Here is a 25,962-nt window from a genome sequence, read left to right on the forward strand (position 1 = left end):
GATAACTGCCCAATCCCACAGGAACCTCAGGCTTTTTTTTTTTTAAATAACAAAAACAAACAAACCCCCTTCTACAACATACAACATAGCATCATGGAGTGGTGTCCTTCATCTCTAATCCGCCCTTTATGTAGTCCTGACTCCAAGGGAAGAATGCCACCTACCGAATCCTCTGCACCAGTCAGCTGGTCCTGCAAAGTGCAGCAACGCTCAACTAGACCGGGGTTGGCTCCCAAACCCCTCCCTCCGATTATTCTTTGGCCTTAAAAAAAATTGCCACTATTTGGGCTGTCAGGAAGTTATGCTCTCGGCGCAGATATCTGATAAACACTTCCACATATTGTAGCCTTCTCAATGGCTAAGCCAAATTTCAGAGTCCTCTCTCTTGCCTGCATTTTCCTTAATTGCGCTTTGACGTTTGGAATGCCCAGGTCCTTGCAGCCGCAGACAGCGGAAACCGCTGGTGCAAATTGTGCTGGGGCTGCAGAGCCTCGCTGCAGAAGCCGACGAGGCTCTGCAGGCTAACTAGCGTTCGGGATTGCTCCGGAGGTCAGGCGACGCTGGGGGCTTCCCAATGTGCGCAGCCGCGGCACCCTGCGACGCGCAGCTCCCGCCCCAGGCCTCGGGGGTGGGGGTGGAAGTGCGGGTTCGGGAGGGGGGACCCCCCGCAGCCCGATGGAAGAGAGGCCGAAATCACCGCAAGTCCGCGGTTCGGGCTGAGGCCGCCGCGACTGCGCCGCCGCACGCGCTGCCGCGTCGCCGCTCCCCGCGGGCGCCGCGCGGGCCGAGCTGGGGTCGGGCGCGCGTGGGCTGGCGGCGGGAGGGGCGCGCGTCCGCGCTCCAGAGGCTCCGGTTCGTGACCCGGGCCGGGGAGCCGCCGCGGGCTGGCAAGGTCAGTCGGTCGCCCGGACCCTACCCGGCCCGTGCGCCGCAGGGCGAGGCAGCCGCTGGGAGCGCCGCGGCCCGAGGACGGCGGCCGGGGGCGGGTCCCCGCGCGGGCGCCTGGCGCGGAGGGGGCGGGCCCGAGGCGGGGCGGGCTGCGGCGCGGACGGGCGGTCGCCGCCGCAATCGCCTGCAGCCCGCGGAGCCGAGCGCAGCGGCGGTGCATGGCCCCGACGGGAGGCGCGCCGCCCGCACCCGGAGCCCGGCGCCCTGCCTAGCGCGGCAGCCGCTCGGGCCCGCGCGTCCGCGCCCCTCCGGCCGCAGCCCCGCGGACATGACCGCGTAGCCTCCTCCTGGCTGGGGTTTGCGGCAAGTCTTCTTCATGGAAGCGATGTCCCCCCAGCAGGAGACTCTAGGGGGGCAGCCGGGGCGCTCCTCTTCGCTGACAGGCGTGTCTCGGCTCGCCGGAGGCCCCGGCACCAAGAAGGTGAGGACACGCAGCGGCGCCCCGCGCCCCCCGCGCCCCCGCGCCCGCCGGCGCCGCCGCCCCACTCCCCGCGCGCGCCCCCCGCGCCGCCGCCGCCGCCGCCGCCGCCGCCGCCGCCGCCGCCGCCGCGGGGACTTAACGCTCGAGGCTCGCGGCCCGCTGCGGGAGTCCCGGGACGTTCCCGCCGTCCCCGCCCTCCGGCGCCACCGTCCCCCGAGTCAGCCCTTCGCGTCTAGAGTCGTAATCGCCCCGGGAGCGGCCCCCGCAGCCTCCCTCCCCGTTCCCACCCGCCGCGGGACCGGCGGCCGGGCTCCTCCTCCGGTCGGGGCGCGCGGGCGGCCCCCGGGGCCTCGCCTGCCTTTGCCCGCCCCCCGGGGTGCCCTGGGGCGCCCCCGAGGTCCCCCGGGCGCTCACGCCTGCGGACGAGGTCAGCGCCGAGTCGTCAGGGCCCGCGGCGGCCCCCGCGCCGAGGAAGGTAGGCGGGCGGCGGCGGCGCTCAGCCTCTCACCTGGACCCCGGCGCGCGGCGGGGGGTCGTGGTGGGGAGCGGGTCCGCGACCCCGGGCTCGGCGGCGGCGCTCAGACCCGCAGGTATGCCTGGGATGCTAACGGTCCGGACCGCAGGGGCGCGGAGGCTTACTTCGGCCTGGCCCCGGGCGGGGCGGGGCGGGGCCCGTGGGCTGCGGCGGAGGGGCTGGGGGCTCGGGGCCGGCCCGGCGGCCTTCGCCCCGCGGGGTCCCCAGGCCCCCAGGCCCCCCAGGCCCCCCAGGCCCCCCAGGCGGCGGGAGCGGGGGACGGGCGACAACTTGTGGCGTGCGGTTCCCGGGCATCCCGGGCTCCCGTGCAGCTGGCGCCGGGGAGAGGGGCCCCAGGGCAAGGGCACGTGGCCCCGAGCCGCCGGCCTCGGCTGCCCCGCTCCCCGCGGACCGAACTGGGGGGTTTCGGGCCGTGTCTGCTCTTCCTCCGCCCCCCCCCCACCTTCTGGTATTGGCCCTTTTTTGCCCTGTGCCCTGAGGGTACCCTCCCAGCGTCTCTGGAAACAACTTGGGCTTAGAGGGATGCCATCCTTAAGAGACGTCCGGAGGCTCTGCGTTCCCCCCAGCGGCTGTGCCGGCCTTCGGGTGGCCGGGACCCCACAGGCTAAGGTGAGGCTGCGCACACCTGGAGCCTGGTGGATGCAGGTCGGTGGAGGAGAGCTGAGAGCGCCCGAGGTGTGCGGGACCACCTGGGAGTGCCTGCGAGCTGGTGACCGCGGCTGAAGAGCTGGCAGCCTTTGATGTATGGAGGCTGTGGTTTGTCCTTGTTGCTTTTCTTCTTCTGAGATGAGATGCAGGGATGGCGCGCGCCTGCGTGTGCGTGTGTGTGTGTGTGTGTGTGTGTGTTAGAATTTACCAGGCTAGCGCCACATTCAGGAAGGTAAATGAATGTTCAAAGTAATTGACACAGATCTGAAAGCATTTTTTTTTTTTTAAATTCTTGTAAACTTAAGGAATTAGGAATAATCAAAGATTTATATTCCCGGACAGCTGTCTTCCTTTACTAAGGGAAATGAAACATCCTGGCAAAGAACATTGGAGTAGCTTGATCATTTATCAAGTAGTACTTGTCCATTAAATGAAAGATAGCCTCACATCTTGAACCATTGTCCTTAAGATGCTAACCTTCCTTATACATCATAATGGGCTGTCACATTACCAGCAGTGTGTCTTTCTTTTGGAAATAGATTTTGCTAATCCTAGTCATTCTGTAGCTTTTTACTTCCTTTGGAGCAAAGATGAGATTGAAGAAATCTTTTCTTTTGCTTTAATTTTAATGTTTTTTCCCCATAAAAGTACATCCTTGCTTATCTTAAACATTAGCAGGCACGCCTTGATTTCAGGCCTCCATATTAGCAATAGAAGGTAATCGTAATAAAAAATACTTCCAAAGGACGGTTCATGGAATCATTGCCATTCCCTGGAGTCCATACTCTCATAGACTCCAGTCGTCATATAACCCAAATACTCGACAGATTGATCTTTTTTAATGTTTCATCTTGCATTCTTTGGTGTTTGGTAGTTTTAGTGAGTCACGAGACTTATTTCTAAAAAAGTCTACCATGTGGTTGTAGTGTTAATTATCAAGGCTTAGATCAATGTTTTTTAAACTGCCAGTTATAATCAACATTATAAAAAATTAAATAGAAAAATCCTAGCAAATTAGTGAGTGTAGGTTTGTATTCTTTATTTCATATATGTATGGTATTTTGGGTATTGATATAAAACAGTTGTGTGGTTTTCTTTCTGAATGGTCCATATTTTTAAAGACAAGTTTATTGGCCAGATCACTGCATGGAATCAGTTCATCTGGCTTTTACTTCTTGTTCTGTTGATATCTTAATGATCTTGAGGAAATCACTTGACTTGTTTCAGCTTCCTCATTTATAAAATGGGAATCAAAGGGATAATTCTGCAGAAAGTGCTTTGAAATAAAAGCATCTTTTATTCTATGAAAACAAGGTGATCTTAAATAATGGAAAGAAGCAAAACAATAGTGTCTTTCAAGCTGGTCATCCTAGAGAGACCGCTGTTGATCCTGTGGTCCTGCCATTGCCTAGAATGTTACTGTTAAGGGGGCAGTTTCATACAATGTAGTGGAATTTGGAATGTGATGACCCAGGTCCAAGTCTCCGCTGAGTTGGTCCTATCTTTCTGACCTTAACTGTAACCTATAGTTTTCTATTTATAAATTGAACACGACAGTAGAACCTACTATTCAAGATTGTTTAGGAATATGAAATGTGACATCGAGTGACTACTGTCCTATAATAAGTACTCAGTAAGTATTAACTCTGATTGTTTATAATTTCTCCCATATTTGTGGTACATACTGTGTCCCACTTGTTCAAGCCAAACTCTGGGATTCATTTTTGACTCCTCTTATTTCCTTACTCTACAGCAACCATCAGAAAGGCCAGTCAACTATTACTTCAAAACATATCTTGAATTTCTCCACTTCATCTCTTAGGGCTATCAATGTAGCCCAAGCCTGACCACCACCATCTCTCCCTTGTACGTTTACAGAGACTCCCTCACTTGTCTAACATCTCGCTTGCTCTTTCCTGACCCAGTTTCCAGTTAGCACCAGAGTGATCTTTAAAAATGTAATTTGATCACATTGCTCACTTGCTTAAAATCCTGTAGTGGCTTTCCATCATATTTAGGATAAAATAGCCTTCTCTATCTCTCCCATCTCATTCCCTTTTCTACCTTGTGTATTCTCCAGCCACACAGGCCTTTTTTACACATCAGGTATTCAGATTCATTCCTCTTCTGAGGCCTTGGGTGGTGCTCTTCTCTCTGCTTCTGCCACAGGACTTTGCAGTGTTGACTCTCCCATGGTGTTCAGATGTTAGGGCCTCTCAGAGGCCTGTCCTGACTACCAAATGAAAGTTGCCACCCTCACTCTTGGTCTATACCTCTGTTTCATATTCATCGTAGCATTCATCCTTGCTTCTTATTTACTTCTTATGTTATCTGAACCCTTCACCAGATTGTGAAAACCATGAGAATAGGGATCTTATCTGTACTATTCAAGGCTGCCTCTCCAGTGCCTAGGACAGTGCTACATACTAGGTACTCAGTAAGCACTAGTTGGGTAATACAGCAGTGACAGGACAGATAGAGCCCCTGTATTCAGAGTGTTTGATTTAGACCAGAATCAGCAAACCTTTTCTTAAGGGTCCAGATAGTAAATAATTTAGGTTTGTCGACCATGAGGTCTCTGTTGCAGCTACCCACTTTGCTGTTGTAGTGATAAAACAGCATAGGCAGTATGTAAATAACTGGGCATAATTGTCTTCCTGTAAAACTGTGTTTAGAAAAACAGTTGGTGGGTCCCTAGCATATAGTTTGCTCACCCTCGGGTTTGGAGCTTTGCTGTTGACTAAAACTTTCTGTGCTGATGGAACTGCTGTTTATCTACAATGTCGAGTTTGATGGCCACTAGCTACATGTGGCTGTTGAACACTTGACATGTGATTAGTGCAACTGAGGAACAAAAAAATATTTAACAGTCTCACTGAAGCATAATACAGGATACATAATACAGGATACTGAGGCATAATACAGGAAACTACGTATTTGAAGTATATAAATCTGTAAGCTTTGGTACATGCATATAATTGTGAAACCATCACAACAGTTAAGATAATGAACATATTTATCATAAACCCCAAAGTTTATGTCCCTTTCTAATCCCTTGGTTTGCTCCCCATTCTTAGGCAACCATTGGTCTGTTTTCTGTCACTATAGATTAATTTGCATTTTCAAGAATTACATGTAAATGGAATCATACTATGTATTTTTTTGGCTTCTTTAATTCAATATAATTATTTTAGGATTCATTAATGTTTTTGCATATACCAGTAGTTCATTTCATTGCTGAGTAGTATTCCATCATGTAGAGAAGCCACAGTTTGTTTATCCATTCACCTGTTAGTAGGTTTTGGCTACTCCAAATAAAACTGCAGTGAACATTCATTTACAAGCCTTTGTGTGGACCTATGCTTTCACTTCTTTTGGGTAAACACTCAAGCATTGAATGGCTGGGTCAGATTTTAGATGTATGTTTAACGTTTTAAGAAACTGTCAAATTGTTTACCAAAGTGGTTTTTACATTCCCACCAACAGTGTATGAGTCTCATTTCTCCACATCTTCACCCACACTTTTTGATTACCCCCTTTTAGAGGGTATAATATGGTGTTTCACTGTGGTCTTGATCTCCGTTTCCCTAATGACTAGTGATGTTGAGCATCTTTTTGTTGTTGTTGTTGTTGAGCATCTTTTTATGTGCTAACTTGTCATCCATGTGTTATCGTTAGTGAAGTGCTATCAAATATTTTGCCCAATTTTAGTTGGATTTTTAGTTTTTGTATTACTGATTTTTAGAGTTACTTGTATATTCTGATTCAAGTTCTTTATCATACATGTGATTTGCAGATATTTTCTCCCATTCTGTGGCTGGTCATTTTATTCTTTTAACAGTGTTTTTCAAGGAACAGAGTTTTAATTTTGATGATATCCAATTCATCATTTTTTTCTGTAATTTTACTTAATTGTAATTTATTTGAATTTAAATTTAAGTTGCTGCATGTGTCTAATGGATACCATACTGGACAGCACAGGTTGAGACAAAGAGACAAAAGCAGTAATAACAAAAAATTAATAAACCATGCCAACTATTACTGAAAAAACAAACATGGATGTGGAGCTAGGCCACTCTGGCATTAAGGTTTCAAGGAAGGCCTCTTTTCAGTGAGGCTTTACTCTTTTATGAATGAAAACAAGATGCTATAAAAAGATTTCGAGAAGTAGGAACAATTATTCAGGAATCCTGAGGTAGGAAAGAACATGATGCATTTGAGGAGTCAGTGTGTAGATGCCATGTAAGAATTATTGTGTTTATCTTATAGCCACATTTATTATTTTAATCTGAAGCAGAATTACCTACCTGGCTCATCAACTTTTATTCGCTAGTCAGAGGATTTGACTATTTCTAGAAATCAAAGATTTTCTGTCACCTAGGCTCTCCAGAATAACACACAGTAGATTTGTATAGTAATTTCTAAAAGTGTGATTTTAAAAGGAACATATAGATAATGCTTCTGGATATGCATTCTGGATAGAATTCTAGATAAATCTTCTGGATAATGCATCCTTGAGGCCCTATTTGGATAGAACAGTTTTTATGAAATGCAATGGAAGCACCTATTAGAGTAATTTCGGTTAGAGATCATTTGTATCCTACTCAAGCACTCTGACCCTTTGGTTTCATGTACTAGTTGAAAACTCCTTGAATAAGATGGATGTTGGGATAGGGAAAACAGACCTATATGCACAGAAAGTCAATAGAAGCAATAGGATTTTAAAATAGCTCCAACATGTTAAAATGTGGCAGCTGTTGTTGTACATTTCATTCTGCCTTATCTTTCTGCATTATCTGGGTCTTGGTAGAACACCCCCAAGAGCAACTTTGGCCGTAAGTGCTGGAGTTTGAATGAAACATCTTGGAGAGTAAACTTTAAGTTTTACCTTATAATACTGAAAAAATACTTTGCCTGTGGTTAAACCAGTATCTTGCTGAATCCTTTTCTGGTGTTATTCACAAAATCAATGGATAAAATCAGGTCCATATAGTTGTTTTAGCTGAGAGGAGTCTGAAATTATCAAAATCTAAGTTAGATTAATCAGAAATGGCTTCTGTTATCACCAGTGAGATCTCCAAAATTGTTACTGTACTTGGTTTCTTTGTCTGTAAAAATGGTGGTGATAATCCATATCTTGTATATCTTTTGACCCATATGGGGGTCAAAAGAAGAAAGTATATTCTGTACTTTTGAAAAAAAAAGAAGCCAATTAGTATCTTTTACCAGGTGAAAGGAGGTGTAAAGCAATAAAAAGAGTTTTATTTCTTTGAATTTAACAAGAACATTTACATGCAAATGAGTGAAGAATGCTATCTGTCTCATTAGGCTCAGGCTACCATAACAAAATACCATAAGTTGAGTAGTTTAAACATCAGACATTGATTTTTTTTTTACAGTTCTTATAGTTCTTACAGTTCTGGAGGCTCTGAATTCCTATGATCTGGGTGTCAGCCAATTCAGTTCCTGGTTGGAAGTTCACTTCTTGGCTTGTGGTTGACCATCTTCTTTCTTTGACTTCATGGGAGGGTGAGGAGAAGCAGGGAAAGGAGGAGAGAGGGAGAGAGATGGAGATGGAACTAGTTATCTCTGGTCTCTTCTTTTAAGGGCACTAATCTCATCATAGGGGCCTCACTTTCATGACCTCATCTAAACCTGATCATCTCCCGAAGACCCCTGCCTCCTAATACCATCACATTGGAAATTAGGGCTTCAACATATGAATATTGGGGGGGGGGGGGTAGGACATAGACATTCAGTCCATAACCTTACCCTTGAAAGTAGTCATCCTTGAAGGTCATAAATATATAAAGTAGAAACCTGAGCAGAAAGATAAGAATTTAATGTTTATAATTTATGGGATAATAAAAGGAAATTTTAAAGACTCTTTAAGTGAATGCCTAGCTATATATGTAATACTCATCAATTATATGAGATGTTTTATTAGCTTATTTCTACAGAAGAAGGAATCTGAGCCCTGCCAAGGCCATAAGCAGCAAAGCTGGAATTTGAACCAGATCTTCCAACTCTATTTCTTTTTCTAACTAGATTATAGATGCTTTTGTTACTATTTGTAGCATAAGATATAGGAGAGAGTAAATCTGAATTCTGTATAACCAGCTGAGAAAAGTACATTTGAGAGATTTTTCTCCTGAGAGGTAATTTCCTTCTCTGGGAATCAGAAGCTCTACTTTCTCTATCTGCCATTATGTTCACTGCTGCCATTAGGTAAATGTCAGGTAAATGCATTAGTCAGGGTTCTCCAGAGAAACAGATTAAGAACAGTCCCATAATCTGCCATCTTTTCCTGAGGCAAGATGAGATGAGATGTCCCAGCTTACCAGTGAGGCAGGAAAAAGGGGGCGAATTTCTCTTTCCTCTACTCTTTGTTCTGTGAAGGCCCCCGAGAGATTGACTGATGCCCACTCACTGTGGGGAGGGCCATCTGTCTTCTTAAATCCAGTGATATAAATGGTAATCTCATCCAGAAATACGTCATAGACACACCTAGAAATGTTTAATCTGGGCACCCTATGAACAGTCAAGTTGACCAGTAAAATTAATCATTACAGTAAATATTAACTAATGGTGACAATAAATGGCACAATCATTGATCTGATTACCTTGGAAATGTATGACTTTTATGCCTTGGTATCTGTCATTTTCAGAAGTTTTATATAAGGCATTCATTGTTTCTCTGGAGTTCCTTAGCCAGGCCTGCTTTCCAGGCCAATATCTCAGTCTTGCTTGCTGCTGGAAAGTTTGGCATAGGCCCCAAACTTATAGAACTGTATTTCAAAGTTACATGTGGGTGTACAGATGATTCCACTATGGACAGTCATGTGTTTGGCAAACCCAGTTGAAACTCTCTATTCAGAAAACATTTTATGCCATGAATCTTGAGTGTAGGAAAACACTTGCTTGCATAGTTATTTTTACTTAAAATGTAAACACAATAGTGCATTTTAACGTGGCAAAAGAAAAATTAATTCTTTGTGACTCTAACATTCATATGTTAGAACAGAATAAATTGTATTTTTTATAAAACAAAACTTAAGGACTATCTTATTTTTATGCATTTGCATAAGAAGTAATTATCAACTTGAAGTGAAATAGTTAAAATAGGGAGTTGCAGCTTAAAGACCGAAAATTCACAAGTCACAGATTCCCAAATAGTGCAGTTGTCGCTCTTGGCTCCCAAGTAAAGATGGTTGTGAAGCAATTGGTTACTCTGTGATTTCACAGTTGTCCCAGATTATGAGTTGGAGAAAAGTCTGCAGAACAAAAGGTGGATATGTTCCATCAACTGGGAGAGGTGACATAACTGAAGGCACCTAGAAAAAAAGAGACTTCAGTAATCGAGGTGTCCGAATTCTTTCAAAGTTCTTTTCCTGTTATCCAGGACTTGTTGGTAGTTCTTTTCAAAGTAAAGACATCTTGTGCCTTAAAGAATCACATAACAACAAAGATATGTGATTACGAAGCTGGCCTTCCTAGAAGTTATGAGTAGTTGAAAATATAGTAAGTATACAAAGTAAATCGCCACTAACACATGTTGTAAACTATGAAGTTTCACAGAAATAAATGGGTATGTAACTACCACCAAGGTTCTGTATGCATACGTAGACATACTAATGCCTACAGCCCTTGTATACATGGGCTCTGAAGAAACATGTATGTTTTGTTACTGTGATTTGCTAGATTTTATGACTCCTGCCTCTCATATCTCCAGAGCATTTGGCAAGAACCTCTGTTACAGACTGAATGTGCCCTCCCCTAAACTCATGTTGAGGTCCTAATCCCCATGGGTTGGATGAGATCATGAGGACAGAATCCCCATGATGGAATTAGTACCCTTAGAAGAGACCAGAGAGCTTGCACCCCCTCTGGCTCTGTCCCCCATATGAAGAAGTACAGCTGGAAGGCCGCTGCACATGAGGAAGAGGGTCTCACCAGGAACTGAATCTGCTGGCACCTTGACTCAACTTCCCAGCTTCCAAAGCTATGAAAAATAGATGTGTGTTGAGGCCACCCAGTCTGTGTTATTTTGTTATAGTAGCCTGTGCACACTACCTCTGAAATGAATGTTCATCCGCAGGAAAGTGTGCTCTCCATTCTTTATGTTGATGTCCCAAGTGCTGTGGATGGTAGGGACTCTGCGGGCCCCGGTGTGTGCACAGAGCCCTGCAGGCTGGGTATTCATTGTGGTGTTGACAACTGCAGCAGTTCCTGAAGCAGCCTTGGATGGGGATGAGGGCTAGCCTTTGTTGACTTATGGAGGACTTAGCTACAGTGGGAGAGGCTGCAAAGGGAGCAGAGGAAACTGCTTCCTGTCATCCACCAATAATGAGGCTTGCAGGCAACACAGCCCATTTTATTTTATAATTTTGTTTCAGTCTTATTTTCTTTATCTAGGACAAGTTTAGATTAGAAACATCCGACTAAGAGCAGAAATAGTCTTATCAGTACTGTGTGTCAGTGCTGTGCTGAGCAGCCTTGACCTCATTTTGACAGACAGCTGTCACATGGCACAAGTGAAAGGTAAAACCTATTTCTGGATGTTTGGTCACTGGGGTGTGGACTCTGAAAATGGAATGTATGTGTACCCACATCAGCTCACGTTTCACAGCTACTCTGTGGCCTTTTACTTTCCTTGTTTACCTGGGTCTTAATGGACACCTAGGAGAGAGTCTGTATTTCCTCTTCTACCCCTACATTCAAACTCTTCAACCTCAGCTTTGGTTGGCAGTAGTCATCACTAAGTTGACTGCATCTGAATCTGGATAGACCTGGGCCTGTTTTCTATTCTCATTTTAAACATTCTGGTTATTACCATTATGGTTTCTGCATTTGATGACCATGCCCTTCCCCTCTGCACAAGGAAAGTGAGAGGTTGCTGCAAGTCAGAGCTTCCCAACCATTAGAGATGTGGCTGCTACAGCCAGCCCCCCAGCCACTAGGCAGGTAGATGGGTACAGAGCAGCCGGAAACCTCTTTGTTATCACAGTGTGCCGTGGATGTGTAAATCATATCACATTGTGATATGATGATATGAAAAATATCATGCCATGATATGAAAAATGTAGTGAAGCCCTGCCTTTAAGGGAATATTAGGGTGATTGGTGATTGATCCTGTCTACTCCAGGGTGCCACTAAAAATGAATCATGACCAGAGGCTGAAACTGGTGACTTTGCCAAAGAGTAAAGTCCAGCCAACTCCAAGGCCCACAGTGATACTCCAGAAGCCTGCATGGGTCAGGTAGAGGCAGAAGAACAAAAAATCATGTCTAAGAGGAATTCTACTACCTTCGTATTTATTTATATACAGTACTTATGCAGGCTAAAGCCTTACTTTATATGTTACACTATCACAGTGTTTTCCATGTCAGAGGACTTCTCATGTAATCTTACCTTATTCTTTGTGGCAGGTAGGATAGTTATGTCATCTTAGAGGACTCAAAAGTTAAGTGCTAGAACCAGGGTGCAGAATTTAGGTCCAATGTCTCCTAGCCCAGTGCCCATTGTCCTACAAGGCATAAATTCTCATCTTTATTGTTTTATTTCAAAATGGTTTTCTCATAGAAGGAGAAAGGACAGCCAAAAGTAAAAGTATTTCTTTCTTAATCTCAGAAAAGAACTTTTATCCTTTCACAGTAGTCTATTGTGATGACATTTGTGTTAATTAAATGCTCAAATGGGTTCTGGATGAGATGATTCGTTAATAGAAGATCACACACATCACAGACCACACTGACAATAGTGAGAAGCTTTAGCTTACCCAGTGGTCAGAACCTGGTTGTGATAACAGGACCTAGAAGCAAGGTGTATGGTTAAAAATAATTTTCTTGTTTCCTTGCATAGCCCGTGTCTCTGAGGTATGTCTCCACAAATTAAATGCTGCTCCACAAATTAAGTGCATGTCAGGAAAACAAAAAAGAAACAGATTATTGCTTGCAAAATTGTATAGACCAGCTACAGAAGGATTCATGATCAAATTTGAATAAGCTAATTTGTAAATTTGATTAATATTTTTCTAGCCTTGAAACCTGAATTCTTTAAAAGCTTTCCTCAAAGCCCTCATTTTAATATATCTGCTGCTGAAGCAAACACTCAAAGCCCTCATTTTAATGCTATGCTAATTTTAAATGTTTAGAAGTGACTTCATCACATTTGACTTAAATTCTGCTGAAATGCTTAGATGTTTTTCTTCCTAAAGTGACTGTAACAGAAGAAAGAATGAAAAATTGTACTTCACCTGACTTAAATCTTCCATCCTGTTTCTTTCTTTTGATAGGCATTCTTTTCCTGTAATCTCTCTGAGAACTAAGAATGACCAGATTCAGAGTGATTTAGAGGTTCCAAAAATAGCAGTGTTTTCTGAGTTGTTGAAAATAAAAAACCAAAAATTTTTTTCTTCAGTTATCTGTTTACAGTTTCCTTTTCCTACATAGGCACACTTGTTTCACCAGCTTAAACTCTCAGATACGAGCAATATTAGTTCACTGACTTGTATACTGCTACTGAAAGTGTACTGTGTGAAAATGGTAAGGTGAGGGCACTGGAGAGTTAGGGGAAGAGCGGGGACGAACTGCAGTAGAAAGGTGAGCATTATTCCTTAGATCTCTGAGGAATTCGGAGAGTCATACATTTTGTACAAAAACATGTTGGACAAAAAGCAAATAATTTTCATTTTCTTATTTGTACTACAGGTGATTGTTATACAAATAAAGGAAATTATGGCTCTTGGCTATAAGCCATTTTGCAGGGGTGGAACCAAGTGGCTTAGCAGTTTGATGTTTAGCTCTTTTTCTTTTTCATAGCTTTATTGAGATATAATTCACATACCATAGTATATTCAGAGAACCGTGCATCTGTTGTCACAGTTTCAGAACATTTTCATTATCCCAGAAAGAAACACCACACCCCTTCGTCGTCTCATCCCAACCTCTGAGCAAACACTAATCCACTTCTAAGTTTCTGTAGATTTATTTATTCTGGATTTTTCATATAAATGGAATCATATATTATGTGGCCCTTTGGGACTGCTTTTTAATTAGTATAAGATTTTCAAGATTCATCCATGTTGTTATACATGTCAGTGTGTCTTATTGCCAAGTAATATTCTGTTATATGGATATACCACATTGTGTTTATTCACTCATCAGTAGATGAACATTGGGGTTTTTTTTCCACTTTTTAACTATTATAAATAATGCTACTGTGACCATTCACGTGCATGTTTTTGTGTGGACATGTTTTCATTTTTCTTGTTTATGTACCCAGGAGGAAATGCAGGATCCTCTATAACTCTGTGTTTAGCCTTTGGCAGAACTTCTCAATTAGTTTCCAAAGTAACAGCACCATTTTACATTCCCACCAACAGTTTATGAGAGTTGAGTTTATCCACATCTTCACTGGCACTTTTTATGTCTTCTTTAATAAAGCCATCTTGATGAGTACAAAGTGATACTTAATGGTTTCGATTTACATTTCCCTCATGGCTAATGATGTTGAGAATTTTTTATGTGCTTATTGGACATTTGTATATCTTCTTTACAGAACTGTCCATTCAGATCCTTTGCCCATTTTAAAGTTGGCTTATTTTTATTTAATTGTGACAATTCAATAGTTCTTTATATATAAATCGCCTAATAAATATATGATTTGCAAAAATTTTCTTGAATTCTGTGGGTTTTCTTTATGCTTTCTTAATAGTGCCCTTTGAAGCATAGAAGTTTTTAATCTTGACACAAATGTCCAGTTTATCTATTCTTTCTCTTTTGTTCTTGTACTTTTGGTGTCATATCTAAGAAACCATTGCCTAATCCAGGGTCACAAATATTTCTTCTAAATTTTTTTTTTTGTAATTTCAGCTCTTACTTTTAGATCTTTGATTCATTTTGAGTTAATTTTTACATATGGTTTGAGATAGGGGTCCAGCCTAATCCTTTTGCATGTGGATATCCAGGTGTCCCTGCACCATTTGTTGGCAGGTAATTAACTTTAATCATCTGATGTTTACCCTGTATGTAGTTCAAAGTGGTACATGTCGGGACACCTGGGTGGCTCAGCGGTTGGGCATCTGCCATCAGCTCAGGGCGTTATCCTGGAGTTTCGGGATCGAGTCCCATGTCGGTTCCCAGTAGGGAGCCTGCTTCTCCCTCTGCCTATGTCTCTGCCTTCTCTCTGTGTCTCTCATGAATAGATAAATAAAATCTTTAAAAAACAAAGTGGTAAATGTCAACCCTGTGTCAGATATAGTTGGCAGTGTACAAGTCTGACTCTTCACCATTCAGTTCCATAGCAAATGCTTACATTTTCTTAATGACAGCATTCCAGCAAGCCCCTTAAAGGTTTGTTTGTTTTTCTGTGTGTATGTTTGGGGATAGTGAAATAGATATGGAGGATAGTGGATTTTAAAATTCACACAAAACCTTCATTTATTGAGTACATAGTTTGTGCCAGGCATTGTAAGAGGCTTTGGGAATGCAGAGAGGCCTGCTACAGAGCAGAATTTCAGTAAATAGTTGTTGAAGAACTGGAGGAAGTTGGAAAGAATTACAGTTCCTACTCTCTAGAAAGGGACAGAAAGAGAAATAATATAACATGAAATTCTGTAACAAAGGCGTAATATGTGAAGGAAGATGGAAACACAGGGAATTGAGCATATATTGAATCCAGCTGATTAAGAAAGTGGAAAGCAGTTTGCAAGTTAGCTGGTGATATTGCTGCAGTTCTGCTATGATTGAAATATTTTTAAAAAATGAATTATAAGCACCTGGTTCTTATTTTCAATTATGGTCTCTATTTTACTTTTTGGCAGAATAGGTTTTGTTTTGCCTTTATTGCTGAATATAACTGCAAAAGAGACAACTTAGAAAATCAAAGATCTAATGACTTTTTTCTATTCATGTTATACTTCTGTAATAAATTACTGTTAGTAAAAACACAGCCGTCTTTAAAACAATCACATTTATTCCCTTTTACAACTTCTCCAAGTTCCTCTTTCTCTTTCCCAATTTGGAGGGGGAGGAATAAATAAATGCTACTTCATGTTTTTTTTTTTTTAGCTCATATAAAATTCTTGTTTAGTTTTTGGGGTCTTGAAGACTAGGGAAGTGGTACAGTATCAAGAAAATAATTCCCAAAAGATTAATGGAGTTGTTGATTTTTTTAACCTAATATATAGTTTGTCAGTTTAGAAAAAAAATTATCAGGGCGCCTGGGTAGCTCTGTCAGTTACATGTTGGACTTTTGATTTCGTCTCAGGTTGTGGTCTCAGGATTGTGAGATCGATCCCCTCTCTCCTCCTTCTGCCCCTCCGCCTTCTCCTTTCCTCCCTCCTCTCTCCCTCTCTCCCTCCCTCTCTTAAAAAAAAAGAAAAAACAGATTACCTTTTTAAAAATATCCTGCTTCAGAATGGCATCCAGTATTTGTGAGGTCATTTAGACATGAATATCAAACATGTGGGCATTCTGAAAAATCATGCTGTACATTGTGATTTTTAAGCTAACAACAACAAAAAGGACTGCTTTAAACCTACCCTCTGTTCTCTGTGAGGCAGAAAATCTTAGTTTTTCCTGTCCTTGAACAACTGAAATTTGTTAGTGCTAGTATAGGCATAGTCACAACTTGCCCTGACAAGCTTGCAGGGTATCTATTTGTAGATGAATCAATAGTCTCTTTCTATTTCCATGTATTGTATTTCACACAGTTGTTATAAACAAAAAAGAAAATCTAAGTCCTTATTGCCTGAGAACAGATTCTTTGATAGATAAGTGAATTTGTTTTGGAATCACCATTGGCCCTCTGTTTTACTATACTTTGGGAGCAAAAGAAAGAGATCTGTGTATTTTTAGTGAATTGACACCTAAATCTAGTTATTAAGCTCCTATTGGAACTTATCTATTCTTATGTTTCATGGGATTTTTTTAGAAAGAGAGTGAGCTGGGGGGAGGACTAGAGGCAGGAGGCAGGCAGAGAATCTTCAACAGACTCCACACCCAGCATGGAGCCCAACACAGGGCTTGATCTCACAACCCTGAGTCATGACCTGAGCTGAAATCAAAAGCCAGATACTTAACCCTGAGCCACTCAGGTGCCCCAAAGACTTTTAATTATTTATAAGAGGAATGAATCCTGTGAATCTTAAATTGACATATATAGTGCTTATTTCCTTGTATTGTATATCCAGGATAAATCTTTGGTGGACATTTAACATGAGGATATCAAAAATAGAAGGAACCTAAGATACCGTCTAGTCCACATTTTCTGATTTTCTAGATTAGGAAATGAAACCCGAGACAATGACTGAATTGCTTTGGGTTGCATATCTCATTAGTGATGAGGGAGTCTCACTACAAACAGTAGGATCTCATAAAAATAATATTCTTGCTGTAGTTTGATTACATTCTCTTGCATATGAATCCATTGGATGAGGTGGATACACTCTGCATTTGATAACTCATACATCTGATAATTTTATAACTAAGAAAACACAGTTTAATTAATTACTATGTATGTCAGTGGTCCTCTACATTAGGTGTCCACGAAAAACTTCTATTTTAAAAGCACTTTTGTTTTGTTTCTTTTTAAAAATATATATATATATTATTGGTTCAGAGGTAGAGGTCAGTGATTCATCGGGTCTTGTATGATCCCCACTGCTTGTTACATCAGATGCCTCCCTTAATGTCCATCCCCCCAGTGTCCCTGTCCCCACATCCACCTCCCCTCCAACAACCCTCAGTTTGTTTCCTATGATTAAGAGTCTCTTATGGTTTCATCATAAGGGAAGAAAGGAAAAAAACAAAACCAGACAAAATCAGAAAGAGAGACAACCCATTAAAGCCCTTTTACAGGGCAGCCTGGGTGGCTCAGCGGTTTAGGACCGCCTTCAGCCCAGGGCGTGATCTTGGAGACCCGGGATTGAGTCCCATATCGGGCTTCCTGCATGGAGCCTGCTTCTCCCTCTGCCTGTGTCTCTGCCTCTCTCTGTGTGTCTCTCATGAATAAATAAATAAAATCTTTTTTTAAAAAAAGCCCTTTTACAGAAGAAAATTTGTCACCCTTATTTGATTATTCATTCTCATATTTAACAGCCATCACAGGAAAATTTTCTTATGTCAGAAGATTTAAAATTTGGGGTCCATGAATCCCTAAGGAGTCCATGTTATGCAGGTCTCTGACCCCTTGAAATTACGTGCACAATTTAATTCACAGCTTTTGTAAATTTTTTCAGGGAACCGCTAACCAAGATCAACCTGTTTTCTCAGTCTACAGGCTAACAGCATTTTCTTTTTTGTGTTGTCTTCCTTGGAAGACACTTTTCTATCCTCCATATTACTCTGCATTCATTTGTAGATTATTTCTCCCTCCAAATGAAGAACTTCAGATCATTTTAGCTTTTCTCACAGAGTCTTCTTCCCCCAACATTTTAAATCATATTTATGTGTGTCTTTTGAACACTTTCTGAGTCCTTTGTAAACCTGAAAGGCAAGGAGCTCCAAATTAGAAGTCCTGTCTGATGAAGATTCCTCGAGGAGCTTGGGCCTGCTGACCATGGTGTCAGAGGGTTAGGGGCCACGGAAGCAAGATTGGTAAGATAGATCCCAGGAATGTAGGTTCCCACTAAGGAAGATTAGGGAGACCTGGTCTAGGTCAAAACTAAGGGTAAGGAGCCCAGGTAAAGCTTAAAGGATTGGGTGCATTTCACAGTTCAAAGCATAGAAAATAGATGCTGAATAAAGAAAGGAAGTCAGGAGGATTGGGGGCAGCAATCTAGCCCAGACCGGAAGGTGAAACGGAATCCTCAGAAATGTGCATGTGAACAAATAGCCACTTTTCTTAGTAAAATCAACCTTTTATTCTTGAGACTCTTGATGTGGGGACAGGCCACTGAACCTCGCAATACAGACACTTGTGTCCCAGATTTTCCTTCTCCCTGCCACCTCTACGAGCACACTAGTAGCCTCAGAATGGTGGCTTCAGGAGAGTTATGTTCCGGCAAGATGTGAGTAATGGAAACAGTGGGATCGGCTGACAAGCTGGAGGTTATAATGTAGGTTATCAAAATCACAGATTTTTCTGGGAATCTGTTGAAAACTGTGGGCTTCCTCTCCAGAAGGTAGGCACTAAATACATTTCATGTAAACAAGAAAATGATACAATTTAGCCTTCCCTGAAACTCCTTCCTGGTTAATAATAACTCCTGATTGAGAAATATGGTATTCTAGATTTCTTACCCCTTGGTTTCCTGTCTTTTATTCATGGTGTATGTAATTGTTTCAGTTGCTGTTTAAGCTATACTAAGGAGGTTTAGACATATAGTTTCCACATGTGAGCCAAAATATTAATGGGAGGAACAGCAATACTGAGGCACGATGATGCTGGTGACAGGAACTGTGGAGAGGTCCTGAGGACATGGCAAATTTGGGAGGATATGAATTGTACCAAAGCCGTCCAGTATCCCTTTCTCACTGGATTAGATTATTCTTCCTCTGTTCCTATGCCAGGATCTAGGTTTTATTTTACCAGCTAAGAAACAGTTCCTTTATCAATAATGTAATGAGGGACTAACACTGAGCCAGTTAGTTTTCTATGGTTCCTCCTAGAGCAGCACCCGGTTCCCAGGATAGCTGGGAACTTCTTTCCAGCCATAGGTAAGACCTGTGGCCAGGAAAGGGTGAGAAAGGAGCGAGAAGAGTGGCCACAGCCTGAACTTCACTCATGGCTGTTGATGAGTATATTGGTAATTTTACTCATCCATACCCAGGGGCAGGCCCGCTGACTCTACCTAGAATTATTAAATATGTAAGATTGAATTTAGAGAGTGATTATCTGGATAATCTAAGTTAAGCAAATCCTCATTTACCAAAGATTGTAGGTCCTCTGAAACAGAGAACTTGAATTATCCAGTTAATCCTGTATTTATATACCACTTAGAAAAGAAAAAACTGGTCTTTTTTTTAAGTTACAGCAAAAAAAAAAAAAAAATCTGTTTGGAAGAAGGGATCCAAATGTGTAAATACTTAAGCTTAAAGGTCTATTAAATGTGTTTTGCTTTAACTGTTTTTTTTTCTTTCTTTTTTTTTTTTTTTTTTATATTTCTTCTTTCTTCTTTTTATATTCCCTCCCTTTACTTGATCTCTTCAAATCCTGACTTTCCTTGATGCCCAATTGGGGCCTGTCCTGCCTATGAAAGAGAGACAGTAGAACTACGCAGATGACATTTTATAGTGTAAATGAGGTACTCCAGCCCTGCCTTTAGCAGAGGGGCTGGAACACAATAAGCAATATATCTGTTAGCTACAGTTGATGATAATGGTTGTGATAATGCTTTTCCCAAATACTCTGATCAACATTTAACCTCCTTATTCTCTGGCCATAAAAAAATATTTAAAGCCTATACTACTATTTGACACTTAATATTCTGGTTTAGATGTTATTATTTTATCTCTACAGTGAGATTACAAACTCTTTGAGAGGCAAAGATTAGTAATACAAAACTTGCTGAATTGGTTTGAAAGTTGGCATTTACTGGCTTTACAAGTCACGTGGTCTTCATTTGGATTTTTTTTTTTTTTTTTGTCTCAACAGAAGATGAAAACACTAGCAGAAAGGAGGAGGAGTGCCCCATCTCTTATACTGGATAAAGCCCTGCAAAAAAGGCCCAGTACCAAGTAAGTGAATAGCTTTGTATTACACAGTTGGAATACGCTGTTTATCTGTGTGTGTGAGGGGTTTTTTTGTTTTTATATCAGCACCAAAGTTTTCTGTTTAATAATAGAAAATCTGACTTCTGTTCTGATGTTACTTAATAAGGTCTGTATTTTATGTGAATCATAAAGCCTGATCTGTGTGGTCACTTGCTTTAAAACTGATTCAAAAATCTCATATCACTTAGTACACAAATGTACATGCTCCACATATTGCTAAACTTTATTTATAAAAACAATCAGAATACTAAAAGATGAGCTATTTTAACCACCATATGTCTTGGTTATGCACAAACTTTAGCTTGTTTTTTTTTAAAGTGATACCTATGTTGGCATGAGGCAAATTTTTACCAATTTTAGGTATGAAGAAAGATAAACAAATTGAGATTATAAAAATGGAATGCTGATTTCTTAAATGCATTATTATTTTTTAATAAATTTATTTTTTATTGGTGTTCAATTTACCAACATACAGAATAACACCCAGTGCTCATCCCATCAAGTGCCCCCCCACAGTGCCCATCACCCATTCACCCCCACCCCCCGCCCTCCTCCCCTTCCACCACCCCTAGTTCATTTCCCAGAGTTAGGAGTCTTTATGTTCTGTCTCCCTTTCTGATATTTCCCACACATTTCTTCTCCCTTCCCTTATATTCCCTTTCACTATTATTTATATTCCCCAAATGAATGAGAACATATAATGTTTGTCCTTCTCCGATTGACTTACTTCACTCAGCATAATACCCTCCAGTTCCATCCACGTTGAAGCAAATGGTGGGTATTTGTCGTTTCTAATGGCTGAGTAATATTCCATTGTATACATAGACCACATCTTCTTTATCCATTCATGTTTCGATGGACACCGAGGCTCCTTCCACAGTTTGGCTATTGTGGACATTGCTGCTAGAAACATCGGGGTGCAGGTGTCCCGGCGTTTCATTGTATCTGTATCTTTGGGGTAAATCCCCAACAGTGCAATTGCTGGGTTGTAGGGCAGGTCTATTTTTAACTCTTTGAGAAACCTCCACACAGTTTTCCAGAGTGGCTGACCAGTTCACATTCCCACCAACAGTGCAAGAGGGTTCCCTTTTCTCTGCATCCTCTCCAACATTTGTGGTTTCCTGCCTTGTTAATTTTCCCCATTCTCACTGGTGTGAGGTGGGATAGAGGGAACATACCTCAACATTTTAAAAGCCATCTACGAAAAACCCACAGCAAATATCATTCTCAATGGGGAAGCACTGGGAGCCTTTCCCCTAAGATCAGGAACACGACAGGGATGTCCACTCTCATCACTGTTATTCAACATAGTACTGGAAGTCCTCGCCTCAGCAATCAGACAACAAAAAGACATTAAAGGCATTCAAATTGGCAATGAAGAAGTCAAACTCTCCCTCTTCGCCGATGACATGATACTCTACATAGAAAACCCAAAAGTCTCCACCCCAAGATTGCTAGAACTCATATAGCAATTTGGTAGCGTGGCAGGATACAAAATCAATGCCCAGAAATCAGTGGCATTTCTATACACTAACAATGAGACTGAAAAAAGAGAAATTAAGGAGTCAATCCCATTTACAATTGCTCCCAAAAGCATAAGATACCTAGGAATAAACCTAACCAAAGAGGTAAAGGATCTATACCCTAAAAACTATAGAACACTTCTGAAAGAAATTGAGGAAAACACAAAGAGATGGAAAAATATTCTTAAATGCATTATTAAATTAATTAATAAAGGGCAGCCCTGGTGGCCCAGTGGTTTAGCGCCGCCTTTGGCCCAAGGTGTGATCCTGAAGACCCGGAATCGAGTCCCACGTCGGGCTCCCTGCATGGAGCCTGCTTCTCCCTCCCTGCATAGAGCCTGCTTCTCCCTCTGCCTGTCTCTCTCTCTCTCTCTCTCTCTCTCTCTCTCTCTGTCATGAATAAATAAATAAAATCTTTAAAAAAAAATTAATGAACTAATTAGAATCTGAAGTGTAAAAACAGGCTAACTCACTATGTAAATGACCATTTCACCTACTGAGACTAAATACCATTTCAATAGATATTTTATGCAAATCTTTCATAATATGTAGAAATTGAATGAATATTCAGTCATTAACTTATTCATTAATTTTTAAATGGCATTTTAACTAGGATGAGTTTTTATCTTTAAAGGAACCCTGTGATGATTTTGCTCTAATCTGTGTATCTTTCTATATAAAGTGAAGTCCTTATCACCTTTACTTACAGTGAGGGTATATCTAATATTCCTATGAATGATGTGCTAATTTAACATAAAATTTGTGTGAAGGCATGTGGTTTTTTTTTTCAGTGCCAAAAATAAATTATAGAGCCAACCCCCAGTTAGTGAAACTTTCAACACTTTAGTTGCTCTCTTAGTAGCAACATGTTCTCAGGCTCAGGCACCCCCAACCTGTTCCTAGAAGACACATGCTTAGGCATTGGGTAGACCAGGAAATGTAAATTACTTTTAATAGACGCCTAAGCAAAACTTATTTAGGAAGATACCCTTCTTCCAAATGAATAATACATTTCTGTGCCATATATATATGACTTTTGGATTATTTACATTAAGGTATCTTTGCGTTTGTAGAAAAAAGAGAATGGTAACATTTTCACAGTGTGACCTTGATTACCTAGAAAACTCAGGAGTATTTTTCAGGGGAGGTAGTAAGAGGAGGCAGAATTTTTAGTATAACTGTATATATGGATATATTACCTATGTAAAAAATAGCTTTATTTACTTTTTTAAAAACAGTTTTAGGTATAATTTCTTACTGGAAGTTTCTGGGATAGACATGCCCTAGGCTTTTCAATGATAAGTAGTCCTTACATCAGAGAATCTTAGGCCCAAGATGAGGGGTCTGGTGGCCCACTTACTCCCTAAGCCGGTATGAGAATCTATGATACTATGCATGCAGATACTTAAAGTTCGTGAAGACTAGTGGGTCTCAGTGGAGTATTACTAACTTCTAGAGGGCATTTTGGAATTTTGTACAGCATTTGAGTTTATCTCACTGATTCAGTGGGCAGTGGCCAGAGATGGTGGACATCAGATAATGCTCAGGGCACCCTGCACATCAGAGAATTGTGGCATATCTACATGGCTTTGAGTGTCCTGTGCCTGGACGTTTGTGAAGGAGGCTAAAAAAACTTGGTATGATTATCTCTGCCTATAACCTAACTCTGTCTTATATACAAAGTATTTTTGTATACTTTTATTTTAATAAACACTAAATTCCCCAAATATGCCACCAGCGTGCATATCAAAAGATAATTTCTTTTGTTTGGGACTGTTTCAGAAAATCTCAATAAAATGTCTTTACTTCATTTTCCTGTACTTGTGTGTTACAATTTCTTACCATCCAACTTATCTTAAATTTAAATACATGAATTTTAAGTAGTGTAAGCATTTGACTACTTCATTGTCTTTTAGTATAGTTACTAATTTTATTTCATTTTCCTTTGTATTACTTTTGATACTTTTGAAATTCAGTTAAATATCTATGAATTTCAGGGTAGAAAAGGAGGAATGGAAATCAATACATATGTGCAGGCATTTGTATCCCATAGGGGAATTGGGTCTAATAGTGTTGAGAAGGATGGTAGAGGAAGCGCCAGATCAGTGACACTGGCAACACTTGCCCACCTTACTGGGATTGTGGTGAGGTAGACAACCAGTGTGATAATATACAGCCATTTCCTTCCTATTCATGTTGTCTTATCCCCTCTGCAGTAATTAGTGCTTACAGTAGAGCCAGTTCCACAAATTTCTGCCTCAGAAATAATGAAATATGGTGGACTTGTGTCAAAATAACTACAGGAAAAAGGTATATTTAAGTTGAAGGTTGTGTATATTTTAATTTTCAGTTTATTTCTTATGAGTTTCTCCAGATCAGTAAAGTGAGTACCTGTGGTGTGGAACTAGTGCTTTTAGTGTGTATAGTGTTGGGCACTTAATGTGTACAAGGTATTTATAGGTAATGTAATCTCCAGATTGGAAAGAACCATGTAGATCATCTAGCCTGGTGGTCTCTAGAACTTCCTGGTTAGTGACCTGCAGTGGAATCCAGGCAGCTGCATAATTGTCAGAAACTCTTCATGGTCGATTCTAATGCCCTCTTGGTGGAGAACCACTATGGCAAGTTACAAAAGAATCCTTTTCTTAAAAGAATGCTAAGCCACCTGAGTGGCTTAGTCAATTAAGTGTCAGACTCTTGGGCAGCCTGGGTGGCTCAGTGGTTTAGTGCTGCCTTCAGCCCAGAGCGTGGTCCTGGAGACCCACATCAGGCTCCCTGCATGGAGCCTGCTTCTCCCTCTGCCTGTGTCTCTGCTCCTCTCCTGAGTCTCTTATGAATGAATAAATAAAATCTTTAAAACATAAAAAAGGGTCAGACTCTTGATTTCAGCTCAGGTCATGATCTCAGGATTGTGAGATCGAGCCCCATGTTAGGCTTCATGTTCAACACCGTGTCTGCTGGAGGTTCTGTCTCTCCTCCTCCCTCTCCGCCTCCCCACTGCCTTACACGTGTGCTTATGCACATGTGCTCTCTTCCTCTGTCTCTAAAATAAGTAAATATCAATCTTTAAAAAAAAAAAAAAGAATTTTGCTTTGCTTCACAATCAGTTGCACCCAGGAAACATGAAAAACTTCTAAAGGCCAAGCTGATAGCACATTGTTTCAGGTAGAACTTTGTACAATAAAATTCTAGTACCTAAAAAGAATCTTTACTATTTCTTTACATGTAATATGATGGGAATTAACCTGTAAAAGAAATAGAGTACTTTAGCACTTCATATTTCTTGAATTAAATACACAGTCATCATAGCATTGCATATTTCTTGAATTGTACCCTTACTTGATTTTGACTTTGTGACAGAATGTCACTGTTTTTGCTGTGGCTTCCTGGTAAGGTGTTGCTTAGTAATTAATGATGATAAAGTTTTTGTCCAACATTTAGCAAACATCCCCAAACAAGAGATTTAAAAGAATCCCTTCATTTAACAGCTGTTGCACCTCAATTTTTATTGAATTTAATGAACAAGAGCTTTAATTTAAAAGAGAGGGAAGACTTAGGTTAATTGGTGAGTTAACTGTATGTGTCAGTTTTATCTCTAGTGTTCTTGGATCAGCTCCTACAGTACCTAAGGAGAGGTGGTTTATAGATTTTAACTTTTCTTTTTTGTACATGGATACCATTCAGATGAGCTAGAGGTGATTTCTCTAAGCAATTATTTTAGCATGTGTTGTAGCAGATGCCAAGCCTTCACACTAAGATTAGTGGTTTTCCAACGTGGCTGCATTCAGCTGTATTGACTCTCAAACACAACAGCGTTCAGTTCTGTGTTAAGGACAACACCACCTCATGTAGTAGTTGTCCTCGTGGTGAGACTCACGGCACCTAATTAGAGGGCTTAGTTTCCTTGATCTTGAAATGAGAGCGTCAAAATTATTATCTAATAAAACCCTTCTACCTCTAGTTCAGTGGTTACATAATTATGATTTGAGAAATTCAATCAATCAAAAGACTTCCTTTTGCATACTCTGAATTCTAATCATTCTTAACCACTTGCAGTTTCCGAAGTACATTCTGCTCTCCCCTTGGCTCAGATGTCACTTCCTTCAGGCACTCCTCTAACCTATCATAGATAACATTCATGCTTCTGGAGCTTTTCACTGTATACGCTCA

The 25,962-nt window shown here is 41.4% G+C and overlaps 1 protein-coding gene across 5 annotated transcripts in view; it reads left to right on the forward strand.

Moving 5' to 3' along the window:
- Positions 1-265: 265 nt before the first annotated feature.
- The window catches only part of ARHGAP20 (Rho GTPase activating protein 20), a 131,610-nt gene continuing 105,913 nt past the window's right edge, over positions 266-25,962 (forward strand). The window contains exons 1-2 of one of the 5 annotated variants that reach the window (XM_072729845.1): positions 266-549; positions 20,151-20,233. In XM_072729845.1, the coding sequence (XP_072585946.1) occupies positions 20,154-20,233 (80 nt within the window). In that variant the 5' untranslated portion in view covers positions 266-549; positions 20,151-20,153. Of the gene's footprint in view, positions 550-690; positions 893-1,058; positions 1,370-1,695; positions 1,845-1,910; positions 1,960-20,150; positions 20,234-25,962 lie in introns of those variants that run through there. The other 4 variants (XM_072729843.1, XM_072729844.1, XM_072729847.1 and 1 more) reach the window with 4 other exon arrangements.

Source organism: Vulpes vulpes, chromosome 12 (assembly GCF_048418805.1).
Source record: "Vulpes vulpes isolate BD-2025 chromosome 12, VulVul3, whole genome shotgun sequence".
Classification (NCBI taxonomy): Eukaryota; Metazoa; Chordata; class Mammalia; order Carnivora; family Canidae; genus Vulpes; species Vulpes vulpes.